At 44.4% G+C, this 25,758-nt stretch overlaps 1 protein-coding gene across 9 annotated transcripts in view; it reads right to left on the minus strand.

The window, feature by feature from the left end:
- The window catches only part of LOC142365635 (ceramide transfer protein-like), a 135,949-nt gene that overhangs the window by 59,874 nt on the left and 50,317 nt on the right, over positions 1–25,758 (minus strand). For 8 of the 9 annotated variants that reach the window (XM_075446628.1, XM_075446626.1, XM_075446629.1 and 5 more), the window contains 2 exons: positions 10,863–10,970; positions 9,913–10,051 (listed from right to left, as the gene is read on the minus strand). In XM_075446628.1, the coding sequence (XP_075302743.1) occupies positions 9,913–10,051; positions 10,863–10,970 (247 nt within the window). The remainder of the gene's footprint in view (positions 1–9,912; positions 10,052–10,862; positions 10,971–25,758) is intronic. The other variant, XM_075446627.1, reaches the window with a different exon arrangement.

The following is a 25,758-nucleotide window of genomic DNA, read 5'->3' on the forward strand; positions in this document are numbered from 1 at the left end:
AAGGATGACCTTCCCTTGGTCGAGGAGGACTGCGTGAGAGATTGCTTAAGTGATCTAAACGCCCACAAATCTATGGGCCCCGACGGAATGCACCCACGAGTGCTGAGGGAGCTGGCGGATGTCATTGCTGAGCCACTCTCCATCATGGGCTGGATGAGTGGTCCATGAGGTGGATTGAGAACTGGCTGAATGGCAGAACTCAGAGGGTTGTCATCAGCAGCGCTGAGTCTAGTTGGAGGCCGGTAACTAGTGGTGTGCCCCAGGGGTCAGTACTGGGCCCAGCCTTGTTTAACTTCTTCATCAACGACCTGGATGAAGAGTTAGAAGGTACCATCAGCAAGTTTGCTGATGACACAAAGCTGGGAGGTGTGGTAGATACACCAGAAGGCTGTGCTGCCATTCAGCGAGACCTCGACAGGCTGGAAAGTTGGGCAGAGAGGAACCTGATGAGGTTCAACAAAGGCAAATGTAGGGTCCTGCACCTGGGGAAGAACAACCCCATGCATCAGTACAGGCTTGGGGTGGACCTGCTGGAGAGCAGCTCTGGGGAGAGGGACCTGGGTGTCCTAGTGGACAACAGGTTAACCATGAGCCAGCATTGTGCCCTGGTTGCCAAGAAGGCCAATAGCATCCTGGGGTACATTAGGAAGAGTGTGGCCAGTAGGTCGAGGGAGGTTCTCCTTCCCCTTGTCCTGGGTTCGGCCAGGACAGGGTTAATTTTCACCAGAATCCAGGAAGGGGCACAGCCGGGTGGGCTGACCCAACCCCAACCTGGCCAAACAGAGCCGGGTATTCCATACCATGTGCCGTCATGCTGGGTTCCGGTGGGGGGGTGGCGCGGCGGGAACTCACTCGCGGCTCGGGAGGGCACAGCGGCAGTGCGGTCCGAGAGGGTGGTTCTGTTCTGCGGGCTCTGTTCTGCTGGTTTGTTTTGTGTATTCCCCTTTACTGTATCGTTGTTGTTCCTGTTCCCTTTGCTGTTCTGTTAAACTGCCCTTATCCCGACCCACCAATTTCTGCCTGTTTCTTTCCTTATTCCTCCGCACCCCGGCGGGGGGAGGGGCGGCCTCGTGGCACTTTTGTTGCCGGCTGCAGCCAAACCAGAACATTAATTTAGCACCCAAGCGCGGGGTGGGGATAACGGCAGGGCTGAGCAGTGGGTGTTAAAACTGCTTTATTAGATTTCGTTATACTTTGTTGTAGGTATTTACTGTGTTAGTTAAACAGTCGCGGATAAAAATGTTTCTGTCTTTGATCAGATGTTTGTGGTTTTTGAATCCGTACTTGCTGTACTTGTTCCCTGTGGTGATGTTCATTACCTCGGGGAAAAGGATCAGGATTATGATTTTACTGTACTGAATGATGTCGACTTATGATATGATAACATCACTGTGCATGAAATTAGGCTTGTATTTGCATGCGGCACTGCGGTCATTTCCATACCTCGGATCCTATGTCTTAGAACTTGTGAATAATCAAACCAAACCTGTGGGGAAAACCAGAGGGGGTACCTTCCCCCACTCTTTCGCCCCACCTATCTCCCTCAGGCTGGTCCTAACAGCTTTTGAGAATTTCGAGTACCCGTGGGATGCTCAGGCCAGCAGGCTCCTATTGTTCTGCCTCCTGAATGGGTTGCAGGTTTTGTTTAGGGTTAAACAAGTCGTTAAGAACATTGTGCAGAGACCTGCCCCGGGGCCGGATAGCTGTGAGTGGCTGGGTGTGTGGGACAGCATGGGCAAGTACCTAGGGCAGTGGACACCCCCGGTGTTTTTTAAACTCACCCCTGAGCAAGTGCAGGATCCAGACAAACTAGTAAAGTATCTTCAGAAAGTGTGCTGCCACCCTGGGAACTCGAGAGAGACACAAATCACCACAATGTGCTGGTGTCTGGCCCACGCCTACCGAGCCCTGTTCAACACTGTTCAGTGCCTTAAAGGAGAAAGGGGGGGGAAGCGAAGCGGCAGGCACTGTGACTGGCGCTGCCCCCCCAGCCGGCCCTGCAGCCCCTCCAGCCCAGCAGGCAGTCACAGCCCCCCCGACCGGCACCACCGCTGCCACTGCCACAGCCGCAGGGTCTGCCTCGGTTTCCCCAGCGGGCACAGCAGTTGCTGCAGCCCCAGCTTCAGCTGCAGGCATCGTGGCTGAGCCCAATGACCAACCTGTGCCGGTAGTACTCGCCCCTGTAAAACTAAAAAACTAAAGAAAGACGCAAAGAGAGCAGGTCGCTCCGGGAGGGATGACAATGAGCCAGGATCATCGTGGAGACAGAGATCATCACCCAGTCCCTGTCCTGAGCAAGCTGCGAGACATGCGGAAAGATTTCAGCCACCACCCAGGCGAGCACATTGTCACCTGGCTGCTGTGGTGCTAGGATAACCGGGCCAGCAGCTTGGAGTTAGAGGGCAAGGAAGCCAAGCAGCTGGGATCCCTGGCCAGGGATGGGGGCATTGACAAGGCCATTGGGAAAAAGGAACAAGTCCTCAGCCTCTGGAGGAGGCTTCTGTCAGGCGTGAGGGAGAGGTACCCCTTCAGTGAGGATTTTGTATGTTATCCTGGCAGGTGGACCAATATGGAAAGGGGTATTCAGTACTTGAGGGAATTAGCAGTGAGGGAGCTGGTTTACTATGACCCAGATGATGAGCAGGTACCCACAGACCCAGATGAAGACCAGTGCACACGGCACATGTGGAGGAAGTTTGTAAGGAGTGCACCATCCTGATAACTGTAAATGTAACAAATGTAACATGTAGGGGACGTTATCACTTCAGGTGGTCAGAAACAAGTCTTGGTTCTTTGTGAATATTGGGACTGTTGCAAGACAAGGGACTCCTGAATAATCCCTTTAGGCGCCTGGGCCTTGGGAGAACAGGTGTGCAAACTACAGAGATAAGGAGGCTGCAGGATAATCTGAAGACCCCTGCCGAGAGACGCCAAACATGTGCGAGGGACATTACCATGTATTAATGAATTCTCGGAAAAGCCATTACTATGTATGTTAACATAGCATAAATACCTAGTAACTGTGTCTCTTCGGTGCACACGTTTGGAGGAGAGATCCCCCGTGTGCCCGGCGCCGCAATAAAGAATACCTGCTTAATAGTCTGCCGACTATTGAGTCTTCAATTCCGGCTTTTCACGGCATCAATCCTCATATGCCAACTCACTGGCAATAGAAAACTGGAAAGGTAAAGAGGCACCAACAGTGGATGAGGTGGCTGTCAGACTCCGGCAATATGAGGAAAGTCTCTCTTCCTCCCTTGTCTCCGCTGTGGAGAAACTGGCCCGGGAGGTGCGGCAAATGAAAGAGAGTAGGTCCTACTCCCCACCTGTACGGGCCAGTGTCTCAGCTATTAGGGGCAAGCGTTTCTCTGCTCAGGAGAGGGAATACAGAGGCTATACACCCCGGGGCACCCTGTGGTTCTACCTGCGTGACCACGGAGAGGACATGAGGAAGTGGGATGGAAAACCCACCTCAAGTCTAGAGGCACGAGTGCGTGAGTTGCGAGGTAAAACAATCACAAAAGGGGATTCTGATAGGAAAAATGCCACTCCAGTTTCCAGCAGCCAGCTCTCCAGACCAGGTAGACAGTTTGATCTTGATTCTGATCCTCTGGAGGGGACCTCCAAGTCATTCTTACAGCAGGTGAGCAGCAAATTCTCTGACCAGGATTAGAGGGGTCCTGCCTCCAGCCAGGTGGAGGAAAGGGACAACTGCGTTTATTGGTCGGTGTGGATTTGGTGGCCTGGCACGTCAGATCCACAAGAGTATAAAGCTCTAGTGGACACTGGTGCGCAGTGTACTCTAATGCCATCAGATTACAAAGGGTCAGAGTCCATTTGCATTTCGGGAGTGACAGGGGGGTCCCAAGAGCTGAGTGTATTGGAGGCTGAAGTGAGCCTCACTGGGCAGGACTGGAAGAAGCACCCCATTGTGACTGGCCCCGAGGCTCCGTGCATCCTTGGTATAGACTATCTCAGGAGAGGGTATTTCAAGGACCCAAAGGGGTATCGGTGGGCTTTTGGCATAGCTGCTTTGGAGACGGAAGAAATTAAACAGCTGTCCATTTTGCCTGGTCTCTCAGAGGATCCTTCCATTGTGGGGTTGCTGAGGGTGGAAGAACAACAGGTGCCAATCACGACCACAACGGTGCACCTGCGACAGTATCGCACTAACCAAGACTCCTTTATCTCCATTTATCAGCTGATCCGCCAGCTGGAGAGTCAAGAAGTGATCAGCAAAACTTGCTCACCCTTTAATAGTCCCATATGGCCAGTGAGAAAATCTACTAGAGAGTGGAGACTGACAGTAGACTACTGTGCCCTGAATGAAGACACACCACTACAATTAACATTGCTAATGCATTCTTCTCCATCCCTTTGGCAGTAGAGTGCAGGCCACAGTTTGCTTTCACCTGGAGGGGCATCCAGTACACCTGGAATCGACTGCCCCAGGGGTGGAAACACAGTCCCACCATTTGCCATGGACTAATCCAGACTGCACTGGAAAAGGGTGAAGCTCCAGAACATCTGCAGTACATCGATGACATCATTGTATGGGGTGACACAGCGGAGGAAGTTTTTGAGAAAGGGGAGAAAATAGTTCAGATCCTTCTGAAAGCCGGTTTCGCCATTAAGCGAACTTAAGTCAAGAGACCTGCACAAGAGATCCAGTTTTTGGGGATAAAATGGCAGGATGGGCGCCGTCAAATCCCAATGGATGTCATCAACAAAATAGCAGCTATGTCTCCACCAACCAGCAAAAAGGAAGCACAAGCCTTCTTAGGTCTTGTGGGTTTTTGAAGGATGCACATTCAAAATTACAGCCAGATTGTAAGTCCTCTGTACCACGTGACCCGGAAGAAGAATGATTTTGAATGGGGCCCTGAGCAAAGACAGGCATTTGAACAAATTAAATGGGAGATAGTTCATGCCATAGCCCGTGGTCCAGTCCGGTCAGGGCAAGATGTTAAAAACGTGCTCTACACTGCAGCCGGGGAGAATGGCCCAACCTGGAGTCTCTGGCAGAAAGCACCAGGGGAGACTCGAGGTCGACCCCTGGGGTTTTGGAGCCGGGGATACAAAGGATCCGAGGCCCGCTATAGTCCCACTGAAAAAGAGATTCTGGCAGCATATGAAGGCGTTCGAGCTGCTTCAGAAGTGGTCGGCACTGAAGCACAGCTCCTCCTAGCACCACGATTGCCGGTCCTGGGCTGGATGTTCAAAGAGAGGGTCCCCTCTACGCATCATGCCACCGATGCTACGTGGAGTAAGTGGGTCACGCTGATCACACAGCGGGCCCGAACGGGAAACCCCAGTCGCCCAGGAATTCTGGAGGTAATCGTGGACTGGCCAGAAGGCAAAGATTTTGGAGCATCGCCAGAGGAGGAGGTGACACGTGCTGAAGAGGCCCCACTGTATAACCAGCTGCCAGAAGATAAGAAACAGTATGCCCTGTTCACGGATGGGTCCTGTCGCATTGTGGGGAAGCAGCGGAGGTGGAAGGCTGCTGTATGGAGCCCTACATGACAAGTCGCGGAAACTGCTGAGGGAGAAGGTGAGTCCAGCCAGTTTGCAGAGGTGAAAGCCATCCAGCTGGCTTTAGACATTGCCAGTCGAGAGAAGTGGCCAGTGCTCTATCTTGACACCGACTCCTGGATGGTGGCCAATGCCTTGTGGAGGTGGCTGCAGCAATGGAAGAAGAACAACTGGCAGCGCAGAGGCAAACCCATCTGGGCTGCCCCATTGTGGCAAGATATTGCTGCCCGGCTGGAGCAGTTGGTTGTAAAAGTCCGTCACGTGGACGCCCACGTCCCTAAGTGTTGGGCCACTGAGGAACATCAAAACAACCACCAGATGGATCAGGCTGCCAAGATTTAAGTGGCTCAGGTGGATCTGGACTGGCAACATAAGGGTGAACTCTTTATAGCTCGGTGGGCCCATGACACCTCGGGCCACCAAGGAAGAGAAGCGACATACAGATGGGCTCGTGACCGAGGGGTGGACTTGACCATGGACACCATCGCACAGGTTGTCCATGAATGTGAAACATGCGCTGCAATCAAGCAAGCCAAGCGGGTATAGCCTCAGTGGTATGGAGGACGATGGCTAAAATATAAATATGGGGAGGCTTGGCACATTGACTACATCACACTGCAACAAACCCGCCAAGGCAAGTGCTATGTGCTCACAATGGCGGAGGCCACCACCGGATGGCTGGAAACCTACCCTGTGCCCCATGCCACCGCCCGGAATACCATCCTGGGCCTGGAACAACCCACCCTGTGGCAACATGGCACTCCCGAAAGAACTGAGTCGGACAACGGGACTCACTTTCGCAACAGCCTCATAGACACCTGGGCCAAAGAACATGGTATTGAGTGGGTGTATCACATCCCCTACCATGCACCAGCCTCTGGAAAGATCGAGCGATACAATGGGCTGCTAAAAACCACTTTGAGGGCAATGGGGGGTGGGACTTTCAAAATTTGGGACACCCATTTAGCAAAGGCCACCTTGTTGGTTAACACCAGAGGATCCACCAACCGGACTGGACCTGCCCAGTCAAAACCTCAGCGCCTTGTAGAAGGAGATAAAGTCCCTGTAGTGCACATGTGGAATATGTTAGGGAAGACAGTCTGGGTTAGTCCTGCCTCAGGCAAAGGCAAGCCCGTCCACGGGATTGCTTTTGCTCAAGGACCTGGGTGTACCTGGTGGGTAATGCGGAAGGATGGGGAAGTCCGATGTGTACCTCATGGGGATTTGATTTTGGGTGAGAATAGTCCATAAATAAATTGTATAAAGTTAATTGTTAAATAACCCTGTCACTGTCTGTTATCACTGTTATAATTGTTATGTGTTGTACCAGTAGTATCGTAGTAAGAATCGTCCAGATTAAAGAAGGATGGACTTTTTGATGAAACCTAGCAGAGCACAGCGATGATGGGACTGGACCTGGTTTTCAACAACTGGCATCCAGCAACTTCATCGAGATCGACGTCTCCAACCTGCAGACTGTGGGCACGGGCCACACCAGATACATCAGCCGTGAGCTCCGGATGCAGCAAGTGACCGCCCATCACCACACATCACCTCTCCTGCCATGGAAGATCATTACGACAGATGGAGCCTGAAGTCATGGATTAAATGAACTCAATGGACACTTTAGAGCGATGATCCATAGACTAAGGGAATGATATCTGGAGACAGGAGAAGTGGTGGTGATCAACTGGACAACGGAGGACCTGGGCATGACGTAGATGGTATGGAATAAGGGGTGGATAATGTCCTGGATTCGGCCAGGACAGGGTTAATTTTCACCAGAATCCAGGAAGGGGCACAGCCGGGTGGGCTGACCCAACCCCAACCTGGCCAAACAGAGCTGGGTATTCCATACCATGTGCCGTCATGCTGGGTTCCGGTGGGGGGGTGGCGCAGCGGGAACTCACTCACGGCTCGGGAGGGCAGAGCGGCGGTGTGGTCCGAGAGGGTGGTTCTGTTCTGCAGGCTCTGTTCTGCTGGTTTGTTCTGTGTATTCCCCTTTACTGTATTGTTGTTGTTCCTGTTCCCTTTGTTTGCTGTTCTGTTAAACTGCCCTTATCCTGACCCACCAGTTTCTGCCTGTTTCTTTCCTTATTCCTCCGCACCCTGGCAGGGGCAGGGGCGGCCGCGTGGCGCTTTTGTTGCCGGCTGCAGCTGAAACAGAACACCCCTCTACACTGCTCTAGTGAGGCCCCACCTGGAGTACTCTGTCCAGTTCTGGGCTCCCCAGTTCAAGAAAGATGAGGAGCTACTGGAGAGAGTCCAGCGGAGGGCTACGAGGATGGTGAGGGGACTGGGACATCTCTCCCATGAGGACAGGCTGAGGGAGCTGGGCTTGTTCAGCCTGAAGAAGAGAAGGCTGCGAGGGGACCTTATAAATGCCTACAAATATCTCAAGGGTGGGTGTCAGGAGGATGGGGCCAAGCTCTTTTCAGTGGTGCCCAGTGACAGGACAAGGGGCAATGGGCACAAACTGAGGCACAGGAAGTTCCGTCTGAACATGAGGAAGAACTTCTTCACCCTGAGGGTGATGTAGCACTGGAACAGGCTGCCCAGGGAGGTGGTGGAGTCTCCTTCCCTGGAGATATTCAAGACCGTCCTGGACAAGGTCCTCTGCGGCCTGCTGTAGGTGACCCTGCTTCGGCGGGAGGGTTGGACTAGATGACTCACAGAGGTCCCTTCAAACCCGTAACATTCTGTGATTCTGTGATTCCGTGAGGAGCAGAAACCTTTCACTTGAATATCCAGCCAAGTACTGGCAGTCGGGGTGCTACCAACATTACTGTCAGAAAGCATAAGGAGATTAACATTTGCTCAGTGTTGAAATTCAGCACTTGATTCAATGTTAAGAAGAACATAGAAGAACATTATCATGGTGTTACAATTGGATAAGCAAGGAGCCACAATTGAGTGACTATGTACTCTTCTTTGAAAGTTTGAAAGTTCTCAAAAAAGTGGAATGGTACTTATCTACTGTTTTCTCACTACCAAAAGTTTCAGGCTGCCAGAACAAATGCAAGGATGAATATAAATGCCTCAGGAGAGTGCACCAATACGACAACAAACTGTGCTCTCGGAAGAACAATTCAGAGATATGCAAACATCCACACCTGAGTCTACTAGGACCTCAAGTGTGCACTCAGTGCTCTAGCTGCAGACAATACATCTCAGGAGCATTCATTATGCCATCCAGAATGACCTGGACAAACTGGAGAAGTGGGCCCGTGTGAACCTCATGAGGTTCAACAAGGCCAAGTGCAAGGTCCTGCACCCCCAGTATCAATACAGGCTGGGCAGAGAATGGATTGAGAGCAGCCCTGAGGAGAAGGACTTGGGGGTTCTGGTGGATGAAAAGCTGGACATGAGCCACCAATGTGCACTCGCAGCCCAGAAGGCCAACTGTATCCTGGGCTGCATCAAGAGAAGCATGGCCAGCAGGTCCAGCAAGGTGATTCTGCTCCTCTGCTCTGCTCTGGTGAGACCCCACCTGGAGTACTGCATCCAGCTCTGGAGCCCTCAGTGCAAGAAGGACATGGAGCTGTTGGAGCGGGTCCAGAGGAGGGCCACAAAGATGATCTGAGGGCTGGAGAACCTCTCCTATGAGGAAAGGCTGCAAGAGTTGGGGCTGTTCAGCCTGGAGAAGAGAAGGCTGCAGGGAGACCTTGTTGCAGCCTTTCAATACTTAAAGGGGGATTATAAGAAAGATAGGGACAGGCTTTTTAGCAGGGCCTGTTGAGAGAGGGCAAGGGGTAATGGTTTTAAACTAAAAGAGGGTAGATTTAGACTGGATATAAGGAATAAATTTTTTAAAATGAGGGTGGTGAAAAACTGGAACAGATTGCCCAGAGAGGTGGTTGATGCCCCCTCCCTGGAAACATTCAAGGTCAGGTTGGACGAGGCTTTGAGCAACCTGGTCTACTTGAAGATGTCCCTGCTCATTGCAGGGGGGTTGGACTAGATGACCTTTAAAGGTCCCTTCCAACCCAAGCTATTCTATGATTCTTTGAGAACCTTTACCTTTTTTAAAGAATGTATTGTTCCTATCAAAACTAATATCTTAATGTTTTTCAAAATAAAGGTAATAGACACAGAGGTAAACTAACTTGAATTCATCTTATGGAGGTTAACAATTATTGTTCTATAATATCAAATGCTTGAAAGAACATTTCTTTTATACAGTTGACAGCTACAGTTTAAGTAGATTTTTATGGGAATTCAACTTCTGAAGTGAAAGTAGTTAACACTTTTAATGCAGAAATGTAAGATACATATTTTATTTATATGGTATCAAATGCTATAGTAACTATTTCATGGGCTATTGCTGTGTAAAAAGTTAAATTCTATGAAGATAAGAGTTTTCAATTACAGTTTTACCTTTATCCCTCTGGAGTTCATCTTTGTAAACTGCATCTGCACAGGCATCAAAGTATTTCTGTAAAGTGTCAACTTGTCTACACAAGATGTCTCTAAAGGTTTCCATTTCTGCAAGCTTCTCGTGCAAACTATGGCCCTTCTGAAAACAAAAGAGAAAAAAGGCTGAAATGCTTCTGCATACTCAGCAATAGTTCAATGCAAAAAGAAAGGATTTCTGCAATTATGACGAACAAATTCTTCAAGTACACTAAAGACATTTCAAATATCAGCAGCTATGAAATACTGTTAATGTTAGAACAACATAAGAAACTGTATACAAGTGTTTCCTACTCATTTTGTCCACTGGTGTGAATTTTTCCTCTTGACTGCATCTGCTACTTTAGAGCATTCAATAAAAGCTTATTAAAAACATGATCTTGCGTGCTACCAGGTTTACACCTATTTGCCTGAAAACAGTCAGTTCTAGTTTAAGATCTTTGTTCTAATCTGTACTTCCCCCTTTCTTGTGCTGCTCCTCTTCTGCTCTCCCAGAAGTATAGCCCACCCAAGTTCAAATGCTAAGTATTTATACACGTGAAACAAGGAAAGCCATCATTTGCCTATCAGTATTAATCAAATATATTAAGTCACAGAATCAGCATTTCCTTTCATTTAGAATCCCTGATATTCTCAGAAGTACTCTAGGAAAAATTAATAAACCCTCCCACAGGTTTGATTTTCTTGCCATTCGAAAATGACACCACAGTTTAAGAGGGGCAACTGCACAGAGGCATGAAAAAGCTTCCTGTACAATCTATTCATCATCTCATGCTGAATTACTAACACTTATAATAAACCAAAGATTTAGGGGTTTTTTCCTATAATTGTGTGAATAAGCCTTCACATAGCTTATTTCTTTTCCAGTTGTGTGTTATTTACACACCAATACTAAGAAAACGGTATTCACTAACCTTGAATGAAGAGGTGGATGTTGCAGAGTATCCACTTGCTCCAGAAACAAGAGACACCATGGAGCCATGGCGTCGTAAACTTGATTCTGATCCATAGCCAGATTCAGTCTAAAAACCAAACCACACACAAAACTAGAGTGCTAAGGCTTTTAATAAAAAAAGAAATCATGAAAGCAAGTTTAATGTCATCTCCTCTAAAACCAGCCCATTTGTTTATTGTCAGGAAGCAGCAGAGACTTAATAGATTGTGTCTGCAAGTTTAAGTTTAAGCATCTGTAAAGTTACTATGAATTTATTTTTTTTTATCATAATAATCTGGGAAAAAGTAGTTATCTGCAACTTATTATGTGCCCCCAAAAGAGCAAGACAACATATATTTAAGGATATATATAATCCCTACCAAGCAATTCTCACATAGCATTCGAAAAACCTACGGTACTCTACACTTCATCAAGGGATTATTAACATGTTTGAAGACAATCAACAGCCTCAGTTAATCCTTCCAATCATTCTTATGGTGCCATTTTAGTTTTAAAAGCAACAAAATAAGTAGAGATCATAGAAAAAACAGATTACTGCTATCATTTTTTTTTGCTTGTTCCAGACTTCTTTAGCAATATTCTTTATACTAGACTAAAATTATTTTTTACAAAGAACAAAAAGTCTACATAAAACAAGGTGAGATACTGAAAGCAAGAGGGAGAAGACAATTATAGTAACTAATTAAATAATGCAAAAAATAAAAAACATCTCTTGATTAAAATAGCATGAAAAAGGTCTAAAAATAGTAAGTTTGACAAATGTCCTCACAAGTGAAACAGAAGCAGATACTGAGGAACTGGAAGAAAAATATTTCCCTAAAGGTTAACATAAAATGGCCCGTGCATGGCAAAGGAGAAGAAAAACCCTGAAAGAGAAAGTAAGACAGTGCTGGAAAAACTCATTCCCTAACTATTGTACCAATTAGTCTTTATAGTATGAAATTGTATGAACTTTCTTAGGATATATAGTTTACATTGTATACTGTATAGTCATGGTTAAGTAAGCATGACTAAAGGACTCTAGCTCATTGCAAGGAGAAGGACAGTCCCCACCCTGAAGAATAAAGGATACCCATGGACTATCGAGATAACACTAGCATCGTAGCCCCTCTAACTCTTCTGTAAAACCTTCCCATTATCTGGCATCATAGACAAGTAACTGTAGCAAGACCAGCTCCAGGGACATCCAGATCAAGAAAAAAAGCAGATGGATGATGATGCCATAGAATGACAGTTGCTTTGCAAAATAGTAGTATGCGTGTGTTAGTGACTGGTCAAATCATGTTGTATAAGAACCATGTGTAAAATCGCATTCGGTGTCCCCCAATTTGAACAGGACACCTCATGAGCATGAATAAAGAATTACTCTTGCAATTCTATTCTTTGCATCCTAGCCTCTCCTCTCTGTTGGCATGGGCCAGTTGCAAAATTTTTCTGACAAAAGAAAGAGATGGTTCAGAGTAATATCTGAAATACTGTTAACAGATTAATTTGATCAAGTAGAGAATATTGTGAAGGAACTTTGACAGGAATAAGAAATTCTGTAGTGGCAGAGAAATCCAGATGGGGCAGGGAGATTGGGAGACAGAACAAATGATATGGAACAAGCAAGAAACAACAATGAAATTGTGGCTGTTGTACTTCTTTGGAAAAATTGAAAACAGCATAGGCTTTGGGAAGGCAGGAAAGTGCTGATAAATTAAGATGCAAATGATCTTAAAGAGTATTAAAAGCAAGGAGAAAGGACAAAAAGTTGAAGTTGGTTGAAACAGGAGAATTTCGACAATACTGCAAGCATGCAACACAAAGTATGTATGTTTGGGTTACAAAGGAGCAGTGGCAGAGAAACACAGTTTTGAAGAAATGAAGGTATGACTGAAAAGAAAAATATGAGTTCAAGAGTTGTTAACATAATTCCTGAATGAACATGACTGAATGAGATTACCCAGCAAAAACAAGTAAGAAGGAGCCAAGAGTCAGTTTCCATCTGGCCCATTTAAAGAGTGAGGCAAAAGACAACAAAGCATTGAGGAAACAGAAGACAGAGAAACAGGATGAGTATCAAAAGTAGAAGCAAAGCAGAAAAACGAATATGACCAAGAAATGCAAGTGTAGTTAGAAAAAAGTACTCCAAGTCTTGGTGGAAGATGGCTAAGTGACCGTCGACTTAAAATTAAAAAGAAAAAAAAGGGGCACTTGTGAGTTCTTGTAAGTTCAAAAGATTTAATAAGGCATATCTTAAGTTCATTGCTTAATTTAGCAAAAAAATAAAGATATTGTAATATTGTAACTTATCTGAAGTAGCAGAAATAGAAGTTTTTTTAATGACATCTTAGGGTGAAATGATAGAAGGCAAGACACATTTAGAAATTTCTGCTATAAATCATGCATTTAAAGCTATTTTATACAGAGCAAAAGTCCTAGAAAAACAGCTAAATAAGTGTAGCAACAGAAGTGCTAAAAGCTCAATTTTTCAAGAATTAGTCCTACTATTTGTTTTAAAGCACTACTTTAAAATATCTATTGGAATAGGCTTTTTATTAAAAACATTCACATTGGATAGACGGGGCTCTTCTAGAATATCAGTTCAAGTGTTAAGCAGGATATCTGGCTTTGGTAACATATTTGGTATACTGGACCACGATTTTAATTGCAATGCACTTGTGTTGCAGTGCAAAGATTATACCTTAATTCACTGGATTTTATTTTTAAGTATAACAAATCAAATAATGAAGCTTTGATTAGGTTTTTTGCAAATACTCAAGTAAGGGCTTCTGGCTCTTTATATGGACATTAAGTCCTCCAAAGGTTCGACAAGAGAAAACATAGCAGGTAAGGGAATAAAAGGATTTTTAAAAGAACAATGAAAAGCTTTACGCATACAATACTATAATTTCAGAAGTGTTTAATAAGCATAAACCTCAAGAGAGCATTTTATGAGAGTCACACAACACCTCGAAGCATCATAAAACATTTCTGTTTAGATTTCCTCTAAATGCAAATATAAACCAAACTTCACTGTTTTCTTGGTAACTTCAACGTTTACTTAATCATATGCTACAAATATTAAGATGACTTTGAATGTGCTTTTACTACAGTCAGTTTGACAGAGGGGACTCATTCTATTTTGTGTTTAAGTTGTACACACTAGAAAGAAGGTAAAATTTCATTTCAATGGGATATGACTTAATGAGCAGACCAATTTTAAAATGTAGCCAAAATATCCATTGCATTGAGGTCAGAGCATTTTAACTAAAGACACCAAATGTTTTCTGATTTTCTCCTTTAAGTGAGCAAGACATATCTGCAAAACCTGGATTGAAGCTTAAGAAGTGAAATTTCTGAATGTCCCTATTTGAAGATTAAATCAAAGTCACATCTTAATAGTACTACTCTAGTACTTACAAGAATAGATGTAATCTTAGAAGTAGAAAAATCTTGTTACTTATCTTCCACATTTGAATTAAATCCTTTTCTTCTGACATTACCCTTCTAGTCATTGCTCAGTTAATTTAGCTCATAAAATAAAAGCTGAGGGGTGAAAGAAAAAACCTTCTTTCCATATCAATACTTAAGCTTGATTTTTTTTTAAAGGTACCTTTTCAGCAGTATGTTTATTTGAATGTCATTTATGCTTGTGATTAATAGTTCCACTAAACACTTTATCCATGCTTCTGAATTATACAAGACAGCTGCATACAGCTATCAGCTTGCAAACCCTACCAATAAAAAGGTGCGACATAAAAAGCATTTGGCCGTGTTAGTTATTTGCAAACAAGGAGCAAATACAGCAGATTAAGCAACAGACCAAACAGCACACAACACAAATCCGAAGCATGTGCATTTACAGATCATGTTCACAAAACTGTCTCAGACAATTATGCTTTAGTAGCCAAAGGGAAAAAAAAAATGAAAATTACAGCAAGAACACTTATTTGTCAGAAGAACCAGAAAACAAGTATTGCTTTATAACTGATGCAGTGGCAAGTCATCCAGCTCACAGCAGGCACATGCAAGCAGCCTAACACAAACAATGAAAGCATGTATCATCATGCAAAGCCCCACCATTCTACTACCACAGAGAGCAGGTCACTGCCACATTTGTCTTGCAAAGCAGATTATCGTTAGTTATTCACTGCAGAAATATTCAATTACACCAAGAAGAAGAATGACACAAGCTTCTTCTGTTTATACAATTTTTCATTTCCCAAGATAAAAACTGGAAAACCAGGTAGAGTCCACATGATAGAAGCCAACAGTCTCTGCTTGGAAACAAAATAACTTGCAAAGATTGTGTTAATTCATAGCATCAAGCACTAATGCTAAATTACCATGTTCAGTATATAGATGCAGTTCTTGGAAATTCCATGCATACATCATAGCTTCAAAGCCACACTCAAAACTGGCATTTTTTAGTACATTGCAACACCTTCAGCTTTCTAAGGCAGTGCATGAAATCCATTAACCCTTTCAAAATGCTTTTTCATTATGACAGACAAAAGGAAAGAACCATATGATCCAAAGCTTCACGTGATTCTTTACTGGAGCAGGTGCTGGTATCAGCAACAAGGCAAGTACATCAGTAAAACAACTAAGTATTCGCAGAATCATATTGCAGACCTCCATTATGGCTCACACTGATCCGCCAGTTACGGATTTCCTAAAATGGGTAAATAATACTCTAGAGTAAAGCAAAGACTCACTGAAAAGCTCCCCCACTGTCGTGGTTTAACCCTAGCCGGCAACTAAGCACCATGCAGCTACTCACTCACTCCCCTCCCCTCAGTGGGATGGGGAGGAGAAGCAGAAAAAAAAGGTAAAACTCCTTGGTTGAGACAAAGACAATTCAAAAGGAAAACAAAATAATAATAATAATAGAATATACAAAATGAGTGATGCAGTGCAATTGCTCACCACCCGCTGGCCGATGCCTAGCCCATCCCCGAGCAGTGATCACAGCACCCCGGCCAACTCCACCCAGTTTATCTACTGAGCATGATGTCATATGGTATGGAATATCCCTTTGGCCAGTTTGGGTCAGCTGTTCTGGCTATGCTCCCTCCCAGCTTCTTATGCACCTCCTCACTGGCAGACCATGGGAAGCTGAAAGCCCTTGACTTAGTACGAGCATTACTTAGCAACAACCAAAACATCACTGTTATCAACATCGTTCTCATACCAAATCCGAAACACAGCACTATACCAGCTACGAGGAAGAAAACCAACTCTATCCCAGCCAAAACCACGACACACACTTAAAAAAAAAAATCTAATAAAGCAAATTATTCTTCTGTTGTAAAATAGGGTGCATGATGTACAGGGGGTATGTGATGTATGGGGGGGGTATGCGATGTATAAGAATAGTAAGGAACTTCACTTTCACAAAGATTAAGCAGAAACAAAGGACTATCAGAGGCCTCAGGCAAGAATGCTACAAAGCACATGTAACAAGCACATCCTAAAGAAATGCAGATAAACCAGCAGTTCGCGCAGGCTGCAGTGACCACGCGCTGGTGGAACTAATGCTACTGAGGGAAATAGGAATAACGAAGAGCATAGTCAGGACCCTAAATTTTAGGAGGGCAAATATCCAGCTCTTCAAGGAGATAGTCAGAAGGACTCCCTGGGAAACGGTCCTCAGGGACAGGGGAACAGAACAGAGCTGGCAGGTCTTTAAGGATGTATTCCAGAGAGCGCAAGAGCTCTCGATCCCCAAGTGTAAGAAGTCAGGCAGAGAAGGGAAGAGACCGGCATGGCTGAGACAAGAGATGCTGGTCAAACTAAGGAAGAAGAGGGAACTGCACAGGCAGTGGAAGCAGGGACTGGCTTCCTGGGAAGAGTATAGGGAAGCTGCCCGGTTGTGTAGGGATGGGGTCAGGAAGGCCAAGGCACAGCTGGAGCTGAACTTGGCAAGGGATGCGAAAAATAACAAGAAGGGCTTCTACAGGTATGTCAGCCGGAAAAGGATGGTCAAAGAAAGCGTACCCCCGCTCATGAGCGAGACCGGCGAACTGGCAACAGCAGATGAGGAGAAAGCTGAGGTACTCAACAACTTTTTTGCCTCAGTCTTCACTGGCAACCTCTCTCCTCACCCCTCCCGAGTCGATGGATGGCATGAAGGAGACCAGGAGGGTAAAATCCCTCCAGCTGTAAAAGAAGACCAGGTTCGGGACCTCCTGAGGAACCTAAACGTACAGAAGTCCATGGGACCTGATGAGATGCATCCCAGAGTCCTGAGGGAATTGGCTGATGTAGTTGCCAAGCCACTCTCCATGATATTTGAAAGGTCATGGCAGTCAGGGGAAGTCCCCAGTGACTGGAAAAAGGGAAACATTGTGCCCCTTTTCAAAAAGGGTAGAAAGGAAGACCCTGGGAACTACCGACCTGTCAGCCTCACCTCTGTGCCTGGGAAAATCATGGAACAGATCCCCCTAGAAGATATGCTAAGGCACATGGAGGCCAGGGAGGTGATTCAAGACAGCCAGCATGGCTTCACCAAGGGCAAGTCCTGCCTCACCAACCTAGTGGCTTTCTATGATGGTGTAACAAGAAGAGCGGACAAGGGAAAACCAATGGATGTCATCTATCTGGATTTTTGTAAAGCCTTTGACATGGTCCCCCACAACATCCTTCTCCCCAAATTGGAGAGCCAAGGATTTGATGGGTGGACTGTTTGGTGGATAAGGAATTGGTTGGATGGTCGCAGCCAAAGGGTAGTGGTCAAAGGCTCAATGTCCGGATGGAGACCAGTGACGAGTGGAGTCCCTCAGGGGTCCGTACTGGGACCGGTGCTGTTCAATATATTTATCAATGACATGGACAGCGACATCGAGTGTACCCTCAGCAAGTTTGCAGATGACACCAAGCTGAGTAGTACGGTTGAGACACCAGAAGGACGGGATGCCATCCAGAGGGATCTGGACAAGCTGGAGAAGTAGGCCTGTGTGAACCTCATGAGGTTCAACAAGGTCAAGTGCAAGGTCCTACACCTGGGTTGGGGTAATCCCCGGTGTCAATACAGGCTGGGGGATGAAAGGATCGAGAGCAGCCCTGCCGAGAGGGACTTGGGGGTACTGATAGACGAAAGGCTGGACATGAGCCGGCAATGTGCACTGACAGCCCAGAGGGCCAACTGTGTCCTGGGCTGCATCAAGAGAACAATGGCCAGCAGGTCAAGGGAGGTGATTCTGCCCCTCTACTCTGCTCTGGTGAGACCTCACCTGGAGTACTGCATCCAGCTCTGGAGCCCTCAGCACAAGAAGGACATGGACCTGTTGGAGCGGGTCCAAAGGAGGGCTACAAAAATGATCCGAGGGCTGGAGCACCTCTCCTATGAGGACAGGCTGAGAGAGTTGGGCTTGTTCAGCCTGGAGAAGAGAAGGCTGTGGGGAGACCTGATTGCAGCCTTTCAGTACTTAAAGGGAGCCTATAGGAAAGATGGGGACAATCTTTTTAGTAGAGACAGCAGTGACAGGACGAGGGGTAATGGTTTTAAACTAAAACAGGGTAGGTTCAGGCTGGATATAAGGAAGAAATTCTTTACAATGAGGGTGGTGAAACACTGGAACGTGTTGCCCAGAGAGGTAGTGGAGGCCCCATCCCTGGAAATATTCAAGACCAGGTTGGACAGGGCTCTGAGCAACCTGATCTAGTTAGTGGTGTCCCTACTCGCTACGGGGGGGTTGGACTAGATGACCTCTAGGGGTCCCTTCCAACCCAAAACTTTCTATGATTCTATGACTCTCCTGCGTATTTCCTACTTAGTCTGAGATTGAGGCCAAAATCCAAAATAAATAAGCTTATTACTGCAGTATTCAGAAGACTATGCTTAGACTTAACTTTTTGTTTAGTTATCAGGGAGTGTTTTTGCAAATTCAGCTTTAAAGGGTGATGTCAAACATGAATACACAAGAACTTAAGTTATATATTTTATGTCAATACACAACTGTGACAGAACAGAAACGAGAGCAGATCTAAGTTCCTGCATAAGCTTGAGCAGCAATTCAGTTTTCTAGTTTCAAACTAATAAACATTGCTTTTGCAACACCTTTAAGCATATATCCCTACCACTCATCAGTGATTTGCCTATGCATTTAAGTCTGTTAAGCAGGTAACCAAATTTTTTATAGCTTAACAAAGATATCTGAATACTGTTACACTCCAGTCTCCTCTCAGGCAAGTAGCACTGCTGCTGCAAGTTAGCGCCTTGCAATGCCATGGTGAGAGTGAGGCACTAGCTTCTGGAGCAGTATGCCAGTCCTCGTGTTTTTACTGTTTCAGAAAACGTCCACCAAGCTTAGCTAGATTTAACAAACTACATATCCCTCAAGTGACCAGCAAGAAATTACATACAGATCACTAATATACAAGTATTTTAGGAATATTTTACTCATCACCAGATTGCTATTCTTTTATTTGTAATTCAGACTTTTCCCCTTTTATCATCACAAACACTTAAACAGCAAAACCCCTGTTACATAAACTGAAAAATACAAGTAACCACACCAAGAATTAGTCTGTAAACCTGGATATTTTAACATGCAAAGCAAACTGCATTCTAGCAGCACTGAAACACACCATGATATGCATAATTTAGCTGGCTTCTCCTTCTATACCAACACTTACATTCTTTCACAAGGTCTTTCACAAGTAAAGTTATTTTAAAGCCTCTTTAAACAACCAAGCTTTTGTACTTGCATGCAAGATACAGTTCACACCAGTATCTTGCATCCTGTATGAATATAAGTACTAGTTGTTAAAGTCATCACAGACACTAATAAGGTATTGAATACAATCCAAACTGTCAACATAAAAAAATTTGGACTTTGTTGATGTGCTGCAGAGCATCAGGCAACAGAACATGGCAACCCAAATCATTCTGATAGGAAACTGTAGCTGACGTCAAAACTACTTAAGAAACTTGTTCCAACACTTAGGCCACCAATACTAGACAAAAAGGAGGCCTCATCATCACCCACCTAGAATCCTCACTGTGAACTTGAGAAATAAAAATAAGGTAGGTTAAACAATAATTACCTACTCCCATAACTCCTCTGCTTTCCTCTGTCTGCACTGTTGTTTCTGCTCAGGCCAGTCTTATTTGTGAACTGTTATGGGGGGGGAGGGGGGAGTACCTCAGCACAGGAAAGACATGGAGCTGTTGGAGCGGGTCCAGAGGAGGGCCACAAAGATGATCTGAGGGCTGGAGAACCTCTCCTATGAGGAAAGGCTGAGAGAGTTGGGGTTGTTCAGCCTGGAGAAGAGAAGGCTGCAGGGAGACCTTGTTGCAGCCTTTCAATACTTAAAGGGGGATTATAAGAAAGATAGGGACAGGCTTTTTAGCAGGGCCTGTTGAGAGAGGGCAAGGGGTAATGGTTTTAAACTAAAAGAGGGTAGATTTAGACTGGATATAAGGAAGAAAATTTTTACAGTGAGGGTGGTGAAAAACTGGAACAGGTTGCCCAGAGAGGTGGTCGATACCTCATCCCTGGAAACATTCAAGGTCAGGTTGGACAGGGCTCTAAGCAACCTGGTCTACTTGAAGATGTCAAGATGTCCCTGCTCATTGCAGGGGGATTGGACTAGATGACCTTTAAAGGTCCCTTCCAACCCAAACTATTCTATGATTCTAAGAGTAGGGACATAGGAACTGGTGTTAGGATGAAATGCCAAAAAAAAACAAATATTAGGGGACTACATTTTTTCCCCTCTTCAGACCTCAGCAACCACTGCTGAGGAAGCAAACCATTCAAAAAAAAAAAAGTTATACATTACTGAAACACCTGAACTCCAGGAGAGGAAGTAGAATAGAGTAGAATAGTTCAGTTGGAAGGGCCCTATGCTATACTCTGTTTAATGCACCCCAGGATGCAGTTTGCCCTATTGGCTGCCAGGGCACACTGCTGACTCATATTGAGCCTGCTGTCAACCAGCACCCCCAGACTCATTTCTGAAGGGCTGCTCTCCAACCACTCCTCTCCCAATTTATACTTGTGCCCGGCATTACTCCGTCCCAGGTGCAGAATCCAGCATTTTGACTTGTTAAATTTCATCCCACTGACAATTGATTGCCCAGTGCTCCAATCTGTCTAGATCCCTCTCCAAGGCCTCTTGTCCCTCGAGAGAATCAACAGCACCTCCCAGTTTGGTATCATCATCAAACTTCTTAATGGTGCATCCAACTCCTGCATCCAGATCATTGATAAATATATTGAACAGAACTGGCCCTAGAATTGAGCAATGAGGAACACTGCGCTGGTGAATAGTCGCCAGTCAGATGTAGCCCCATTCACTACAACCCTTTGAGCCCTGCTGTTCAGCCAGTTCTTCACTCGGTGCACTGCGTACTTGCTCATCTCACAGCTGGACAACTTGTCTAGAAGGATGCTGTGAAGGACAGTATCAAAAGCCTTACTAAAATCCAGAAAAACCACATCCACTGCCTTCCCTTCACCCACTAGGTGGGTGACCTTATCGTAGACGGATATCAAATTAGTTAAAGAAGACCTTCCCTTTGTGAACCCATGTTGACTGTGCCTGATGATTGCATTGTTCTCTAAATGCCTTTCAGTAGAGCCCAGTATAATCTTCTCCATATTTTTTCCAGGAACTGAGGTTAGACTAATGTGTCTGTAGTTCCCCGGGTCTTACCTAATGCCCTTCTTGTAAATAGAAATAACATTGGCTAGCTTCCAGTCAGCGGGAAAGTACTGGAAGATAACTTCTTGTCACACTACTACATCATACTACTCCACGGGTAGCATTTTACCTCATGTCCTTCATACTGTTTACCCAGAAGCTGATTTGTATTACTAATTGATTTAAGGAATCTGACATTAGCTCAATCTTTCAGAATTGGAAGAATTAAAATGGTTTGATGGGGCTCCTTTAAGAGTACTCTGTGGTGGTTGGTTTTGTTTGTTTATATATATTTAAGATGCTTCTCTAGTGCATAACACTATGGTGCTCTGTTTTTAACCACTGGGAGTTTTGCTTTTGTATGGTGTTGCACTCATGTTTGACTAGCAAAAACCCACATCTACCCTTGTCCTCTCTTCAGATACCTACCTACTGCCTTTTCTGCTTCAACATCACAATTACTGTTAGCAGTAATATTTTTTCAGTGCCTAAAAGCACATTCAGTACCTCCTTCAGAACAGTACTTTGACAAGACAAAACATAACGTGCAGATGACCTTAAGAACGAAATTAATGACTGTCTTGATACTTTGTGCATAAGGTAACAATCAAATTTTTTTGTAGGTTAGGTGGAACCCCACACACACATTTTATGTGGTTAATGAACATTTTGTGAAAATGCCAAGCTGATTTTTTTTTCAAAACAATATTCTAAAGCACCCTTATTAATTGCAATCAAAATTGAGCTATTTAAAGTTTGCTCTGCAGTTTTATAAATGAATCTATGAGCTAGGATCCATATTCAGAAAAGAATCTTTTCAAAACTAAATGTCCCAATTCTAGTTTACTTGTTTGGAAATGTATCAGTGTTTAACAAAGAAAGCAAATCAACTTTTTTAATACTTATGCCTAAATTTGACATTATTAGCCTCCCAAATCCAACTTTTTGTTTCTTCATCATCTTAACTAGATCCATACTTAAAGCAATATGAAAAATTGGGATGTAAAGTGTCTTACTGAGTTTGTTTTGACAACTGATTTTTTTTAAAAATAAAAGTTATACTATATTAAGAATCTCACAAAATTAGAATTACTCACAAGCTAAACTATTTTTGACCTGCTGAGGCTACCACGCTCCCTCCCCCCAAGCTATTTGGGGAAAAAAGTTGATAGAACTGAGACATTATTTTATAAGTTTTACTCTTCCTGATTTTTCTGTATAACCCTTATTTTAAGTAGCTGACTCCTCTCCCAGTGTCTAATCAACAGTAAAAACAATGTAGTCGTCACTCTTTCAAGGCAGCCACACAAGAATGCCTTTCACAGTCAGACTTTGAAATTCATGCCTCTGGCTCTAGATATAAACACCTTGTACATCATCACTTCAAAATGAAAAAGGGAACCTATCTACTCCTCACATGCCAAAATTATTTGTTATATAGATATCCCTTTAGAAAATGACCTTTTCCAGTTATACACACCAAAGACAGGAATTGTAAGAAGTTTAACAAGACTTAAAACACTATTTCAGTTTCATAAACACAAGATTTTGAAAATCCAAGACTTAAAACACTGTCAATTTATTTTGCTGAAGAGTCACAAAGTCAGTAATGAACACATGCAGAATCTGCGTGGAAAAATTTAAACTAAGACGGAACAAAATAGGACAAACATAAGTTAATGCAGCGTTTCTCATGAAACATTAATTTCTAAACATTCTCAGCAAGTTTTCAACTCTGGTGTTAGATCAATGTTACAAAAAAATCATAATCTGGATTTCAAGAGTTAAAAAAACCCATTTAAGTTAATTTGCTCAAAATAAACTTATTTATCCAGATAGTTCTCACAGCGAACAGCAATTCATCCCCTCATCTATACCTTTGGGAAGTAATGCAAGTTTGTAAGTTAATGCATCAACTCTACCAGAGTGGAGGGTAAAGAATAAAAATTTTGGGTAAGTTTAATACATGTAAAGAAACACTTTCCACTTCAGTGAAAAAGTAAATCTTACTTGTTTATTCATGCTACACAGAACACATACATTTTATATGTTAGAAGTTACATGCTGCAGGAGTCCATGTCCTCTACATGTAAACACATTTTTCTCACAGTTTCTCACTGCACAGAACTAACAACATTTAAGTTGGTTTCTCTAATCTTAGGTTAGAAATTCCATACTCCATTTTCAAACCACAGCAGAGAACTGGAGTCAGTCCTTGAATTTATTATTTAAGTGAGCAACTTTTCAAAAGCATTGATATCTTGGTGCTCATGCACCATCAATATTTTTACAACTGAGAAACCAGGAAACCAAGTCTGGTCTTGAGTTCCTCAGCAATGTACATTGCCATTAGACCCATCTAAGATAAAGGTCATCAGCCATCCTAGACCTGACTGTCTGTTAGGGTAAGAGAACAGAGGAGCTTCCTAATGAAATACACCCTTACAACCAGATATTTTACAGATAAATATCTGTTCAGTATGTTTAATGAAATTTTTAAGTAGAAGAAAGGACTCCTGGTTACACGCAAACTATTTCCTCATTTGCCTCACTGTTGGTCTTATCACTGTCTTAGACTTTTCCCTCTGTATTGGATTTGCATGGCAAGGTTTTGGTAGCAGAGGGGCTATAGGGGTGGCTTCTGTGAGAAGCTGCGAGAAGCTTCCCCCATGTCTGATAGACTAATGCCAGCCAGCTCCAAGACGGACCCATCGCTGGCCAAGGCCAAGCCAATCAACAATGGTGGTAGCACCTCTGTGATAACATATTTAAGAAGGGGGAAAAAACCTGCTGTGCAACAGCAGCTGGAAGAGAGAGGAGTGAGACTATGTGAGAGAAACAACTCTGCAGACACCAAGGTCAGTGAAGAAGGAGGGAGAGGAGGTGGTCAAGACACTGGAGCAGAGATTCCCCTGCAGCTTGAGGAGAAGACCATGGTGAGGAAGGCTGTCCCCCTGCAGTCCATGGAGGTTAAAGGTGGAGCAGATATCCACCTGCAGCCCATGGAGGACCCCACACCGGAGCAGGTGGATGCCTGGAGGAAGCTGTGACCCCGTGGGAAGCCTTCACTGGAGCAGGCTCCTGCCAGGACCTGTGGACCCTTGGAGAGGAGCCCACACTGGAGCAGGTTTGCTGGCAGGACTTGTGACCCCCATGGTGGACCCACGCTGGAGCAGCCTGTTCCTGAAGGACTGAATCCCATGGAAAGGACCCATGCTAGAGTAGTTCATGGAGGACTGACTCCCATGGGTGGGACCCCACGCTGGAGCAGAGGAAGAGAGTGAGGAAGAAGGAGTAGCAGAGATAACACGTAATGAACTGACCACAATCCCCATTCCCCATCACTGCTTGCAGAAGAAAGGAGGTAGAGAAAATCAGGAGTGAAGTTGAACCCAGGAAGAAGGGAGGGGTGGGGGGAAGGTGTTTTAAGATTTGTTTTTATTTCTCATTATCCTATTCTGACTTTTGATTGTCAATAAATTAATTTCCTCGAGTTGAGTCTGTTTTGCCCGTGACGGTAGTTGGTGAGTGACCTCCCTGTCCTTATCTCAACCTATGAGCCTTTTGTAATATTTTCTCTCTCTTGTCCAGTTGAGGAGGGGAAGTGATAGAGCAGCTTGGCAGGCACCTGACATCCTGTCAAGGCCAACCCACCACACCCACCTTCAGTTCAGGGAGATAATTAAGCATTTTAGAAGCTGTCCTTGAGACACATTTAATCTGGTCAGCATCAGGAACCTCAATACAAGAACACAATAATATTAACAAAGAGCAGCAAATTCTAACAGTTTTTATGCTTGAACATTAGATGGTTTACATTTCTCAGCTACCAGCTACTTGTTGGTGTTGCTAAGCAGTAAGTTTTTCTAAGTCTACTCATAGTCAAATTTAATATAAAGTTCATTTTAAACCAGTGTTTTCTCTGTTCAGAGCACAACGAAACAGTCAAAGTTTCAGTCTGTCTTTCATACTCTAAAGATAAACCACCTTGTGACATGCTGCAGTAAATCTCAAACATACTTTTGTTAGCAAACAGCTTAAACAGCCTACCAGAACAACCTACCCACTCAGTAAGCAAAGAGATTAAAAAACAAAATAAACCCAGTACTTTATATAGCAATAGACTCAAGTTAATAAAAATGACTGCTTAGTACAGGAAATAATAGTTTCATCTCTCAATTTTATTCAAATTTTTATGTATCAGTTCAAGAACCTAG

This window comes from Opisthocomus hoazin, chromosome W (genome assembly GCF_030867145.1).
Source record: "Opisthocomus hoazin isolate bOpiHoa1 chromosome W, bOpiHoa1.hap1, whole genome shotgun sequence".
NCBI lineage: Eukaryota > Metazoa > Chordata > Aves > Opisthocomiformes > Opisthocomidae > Opisthocomus > Opisthocomus hoazin.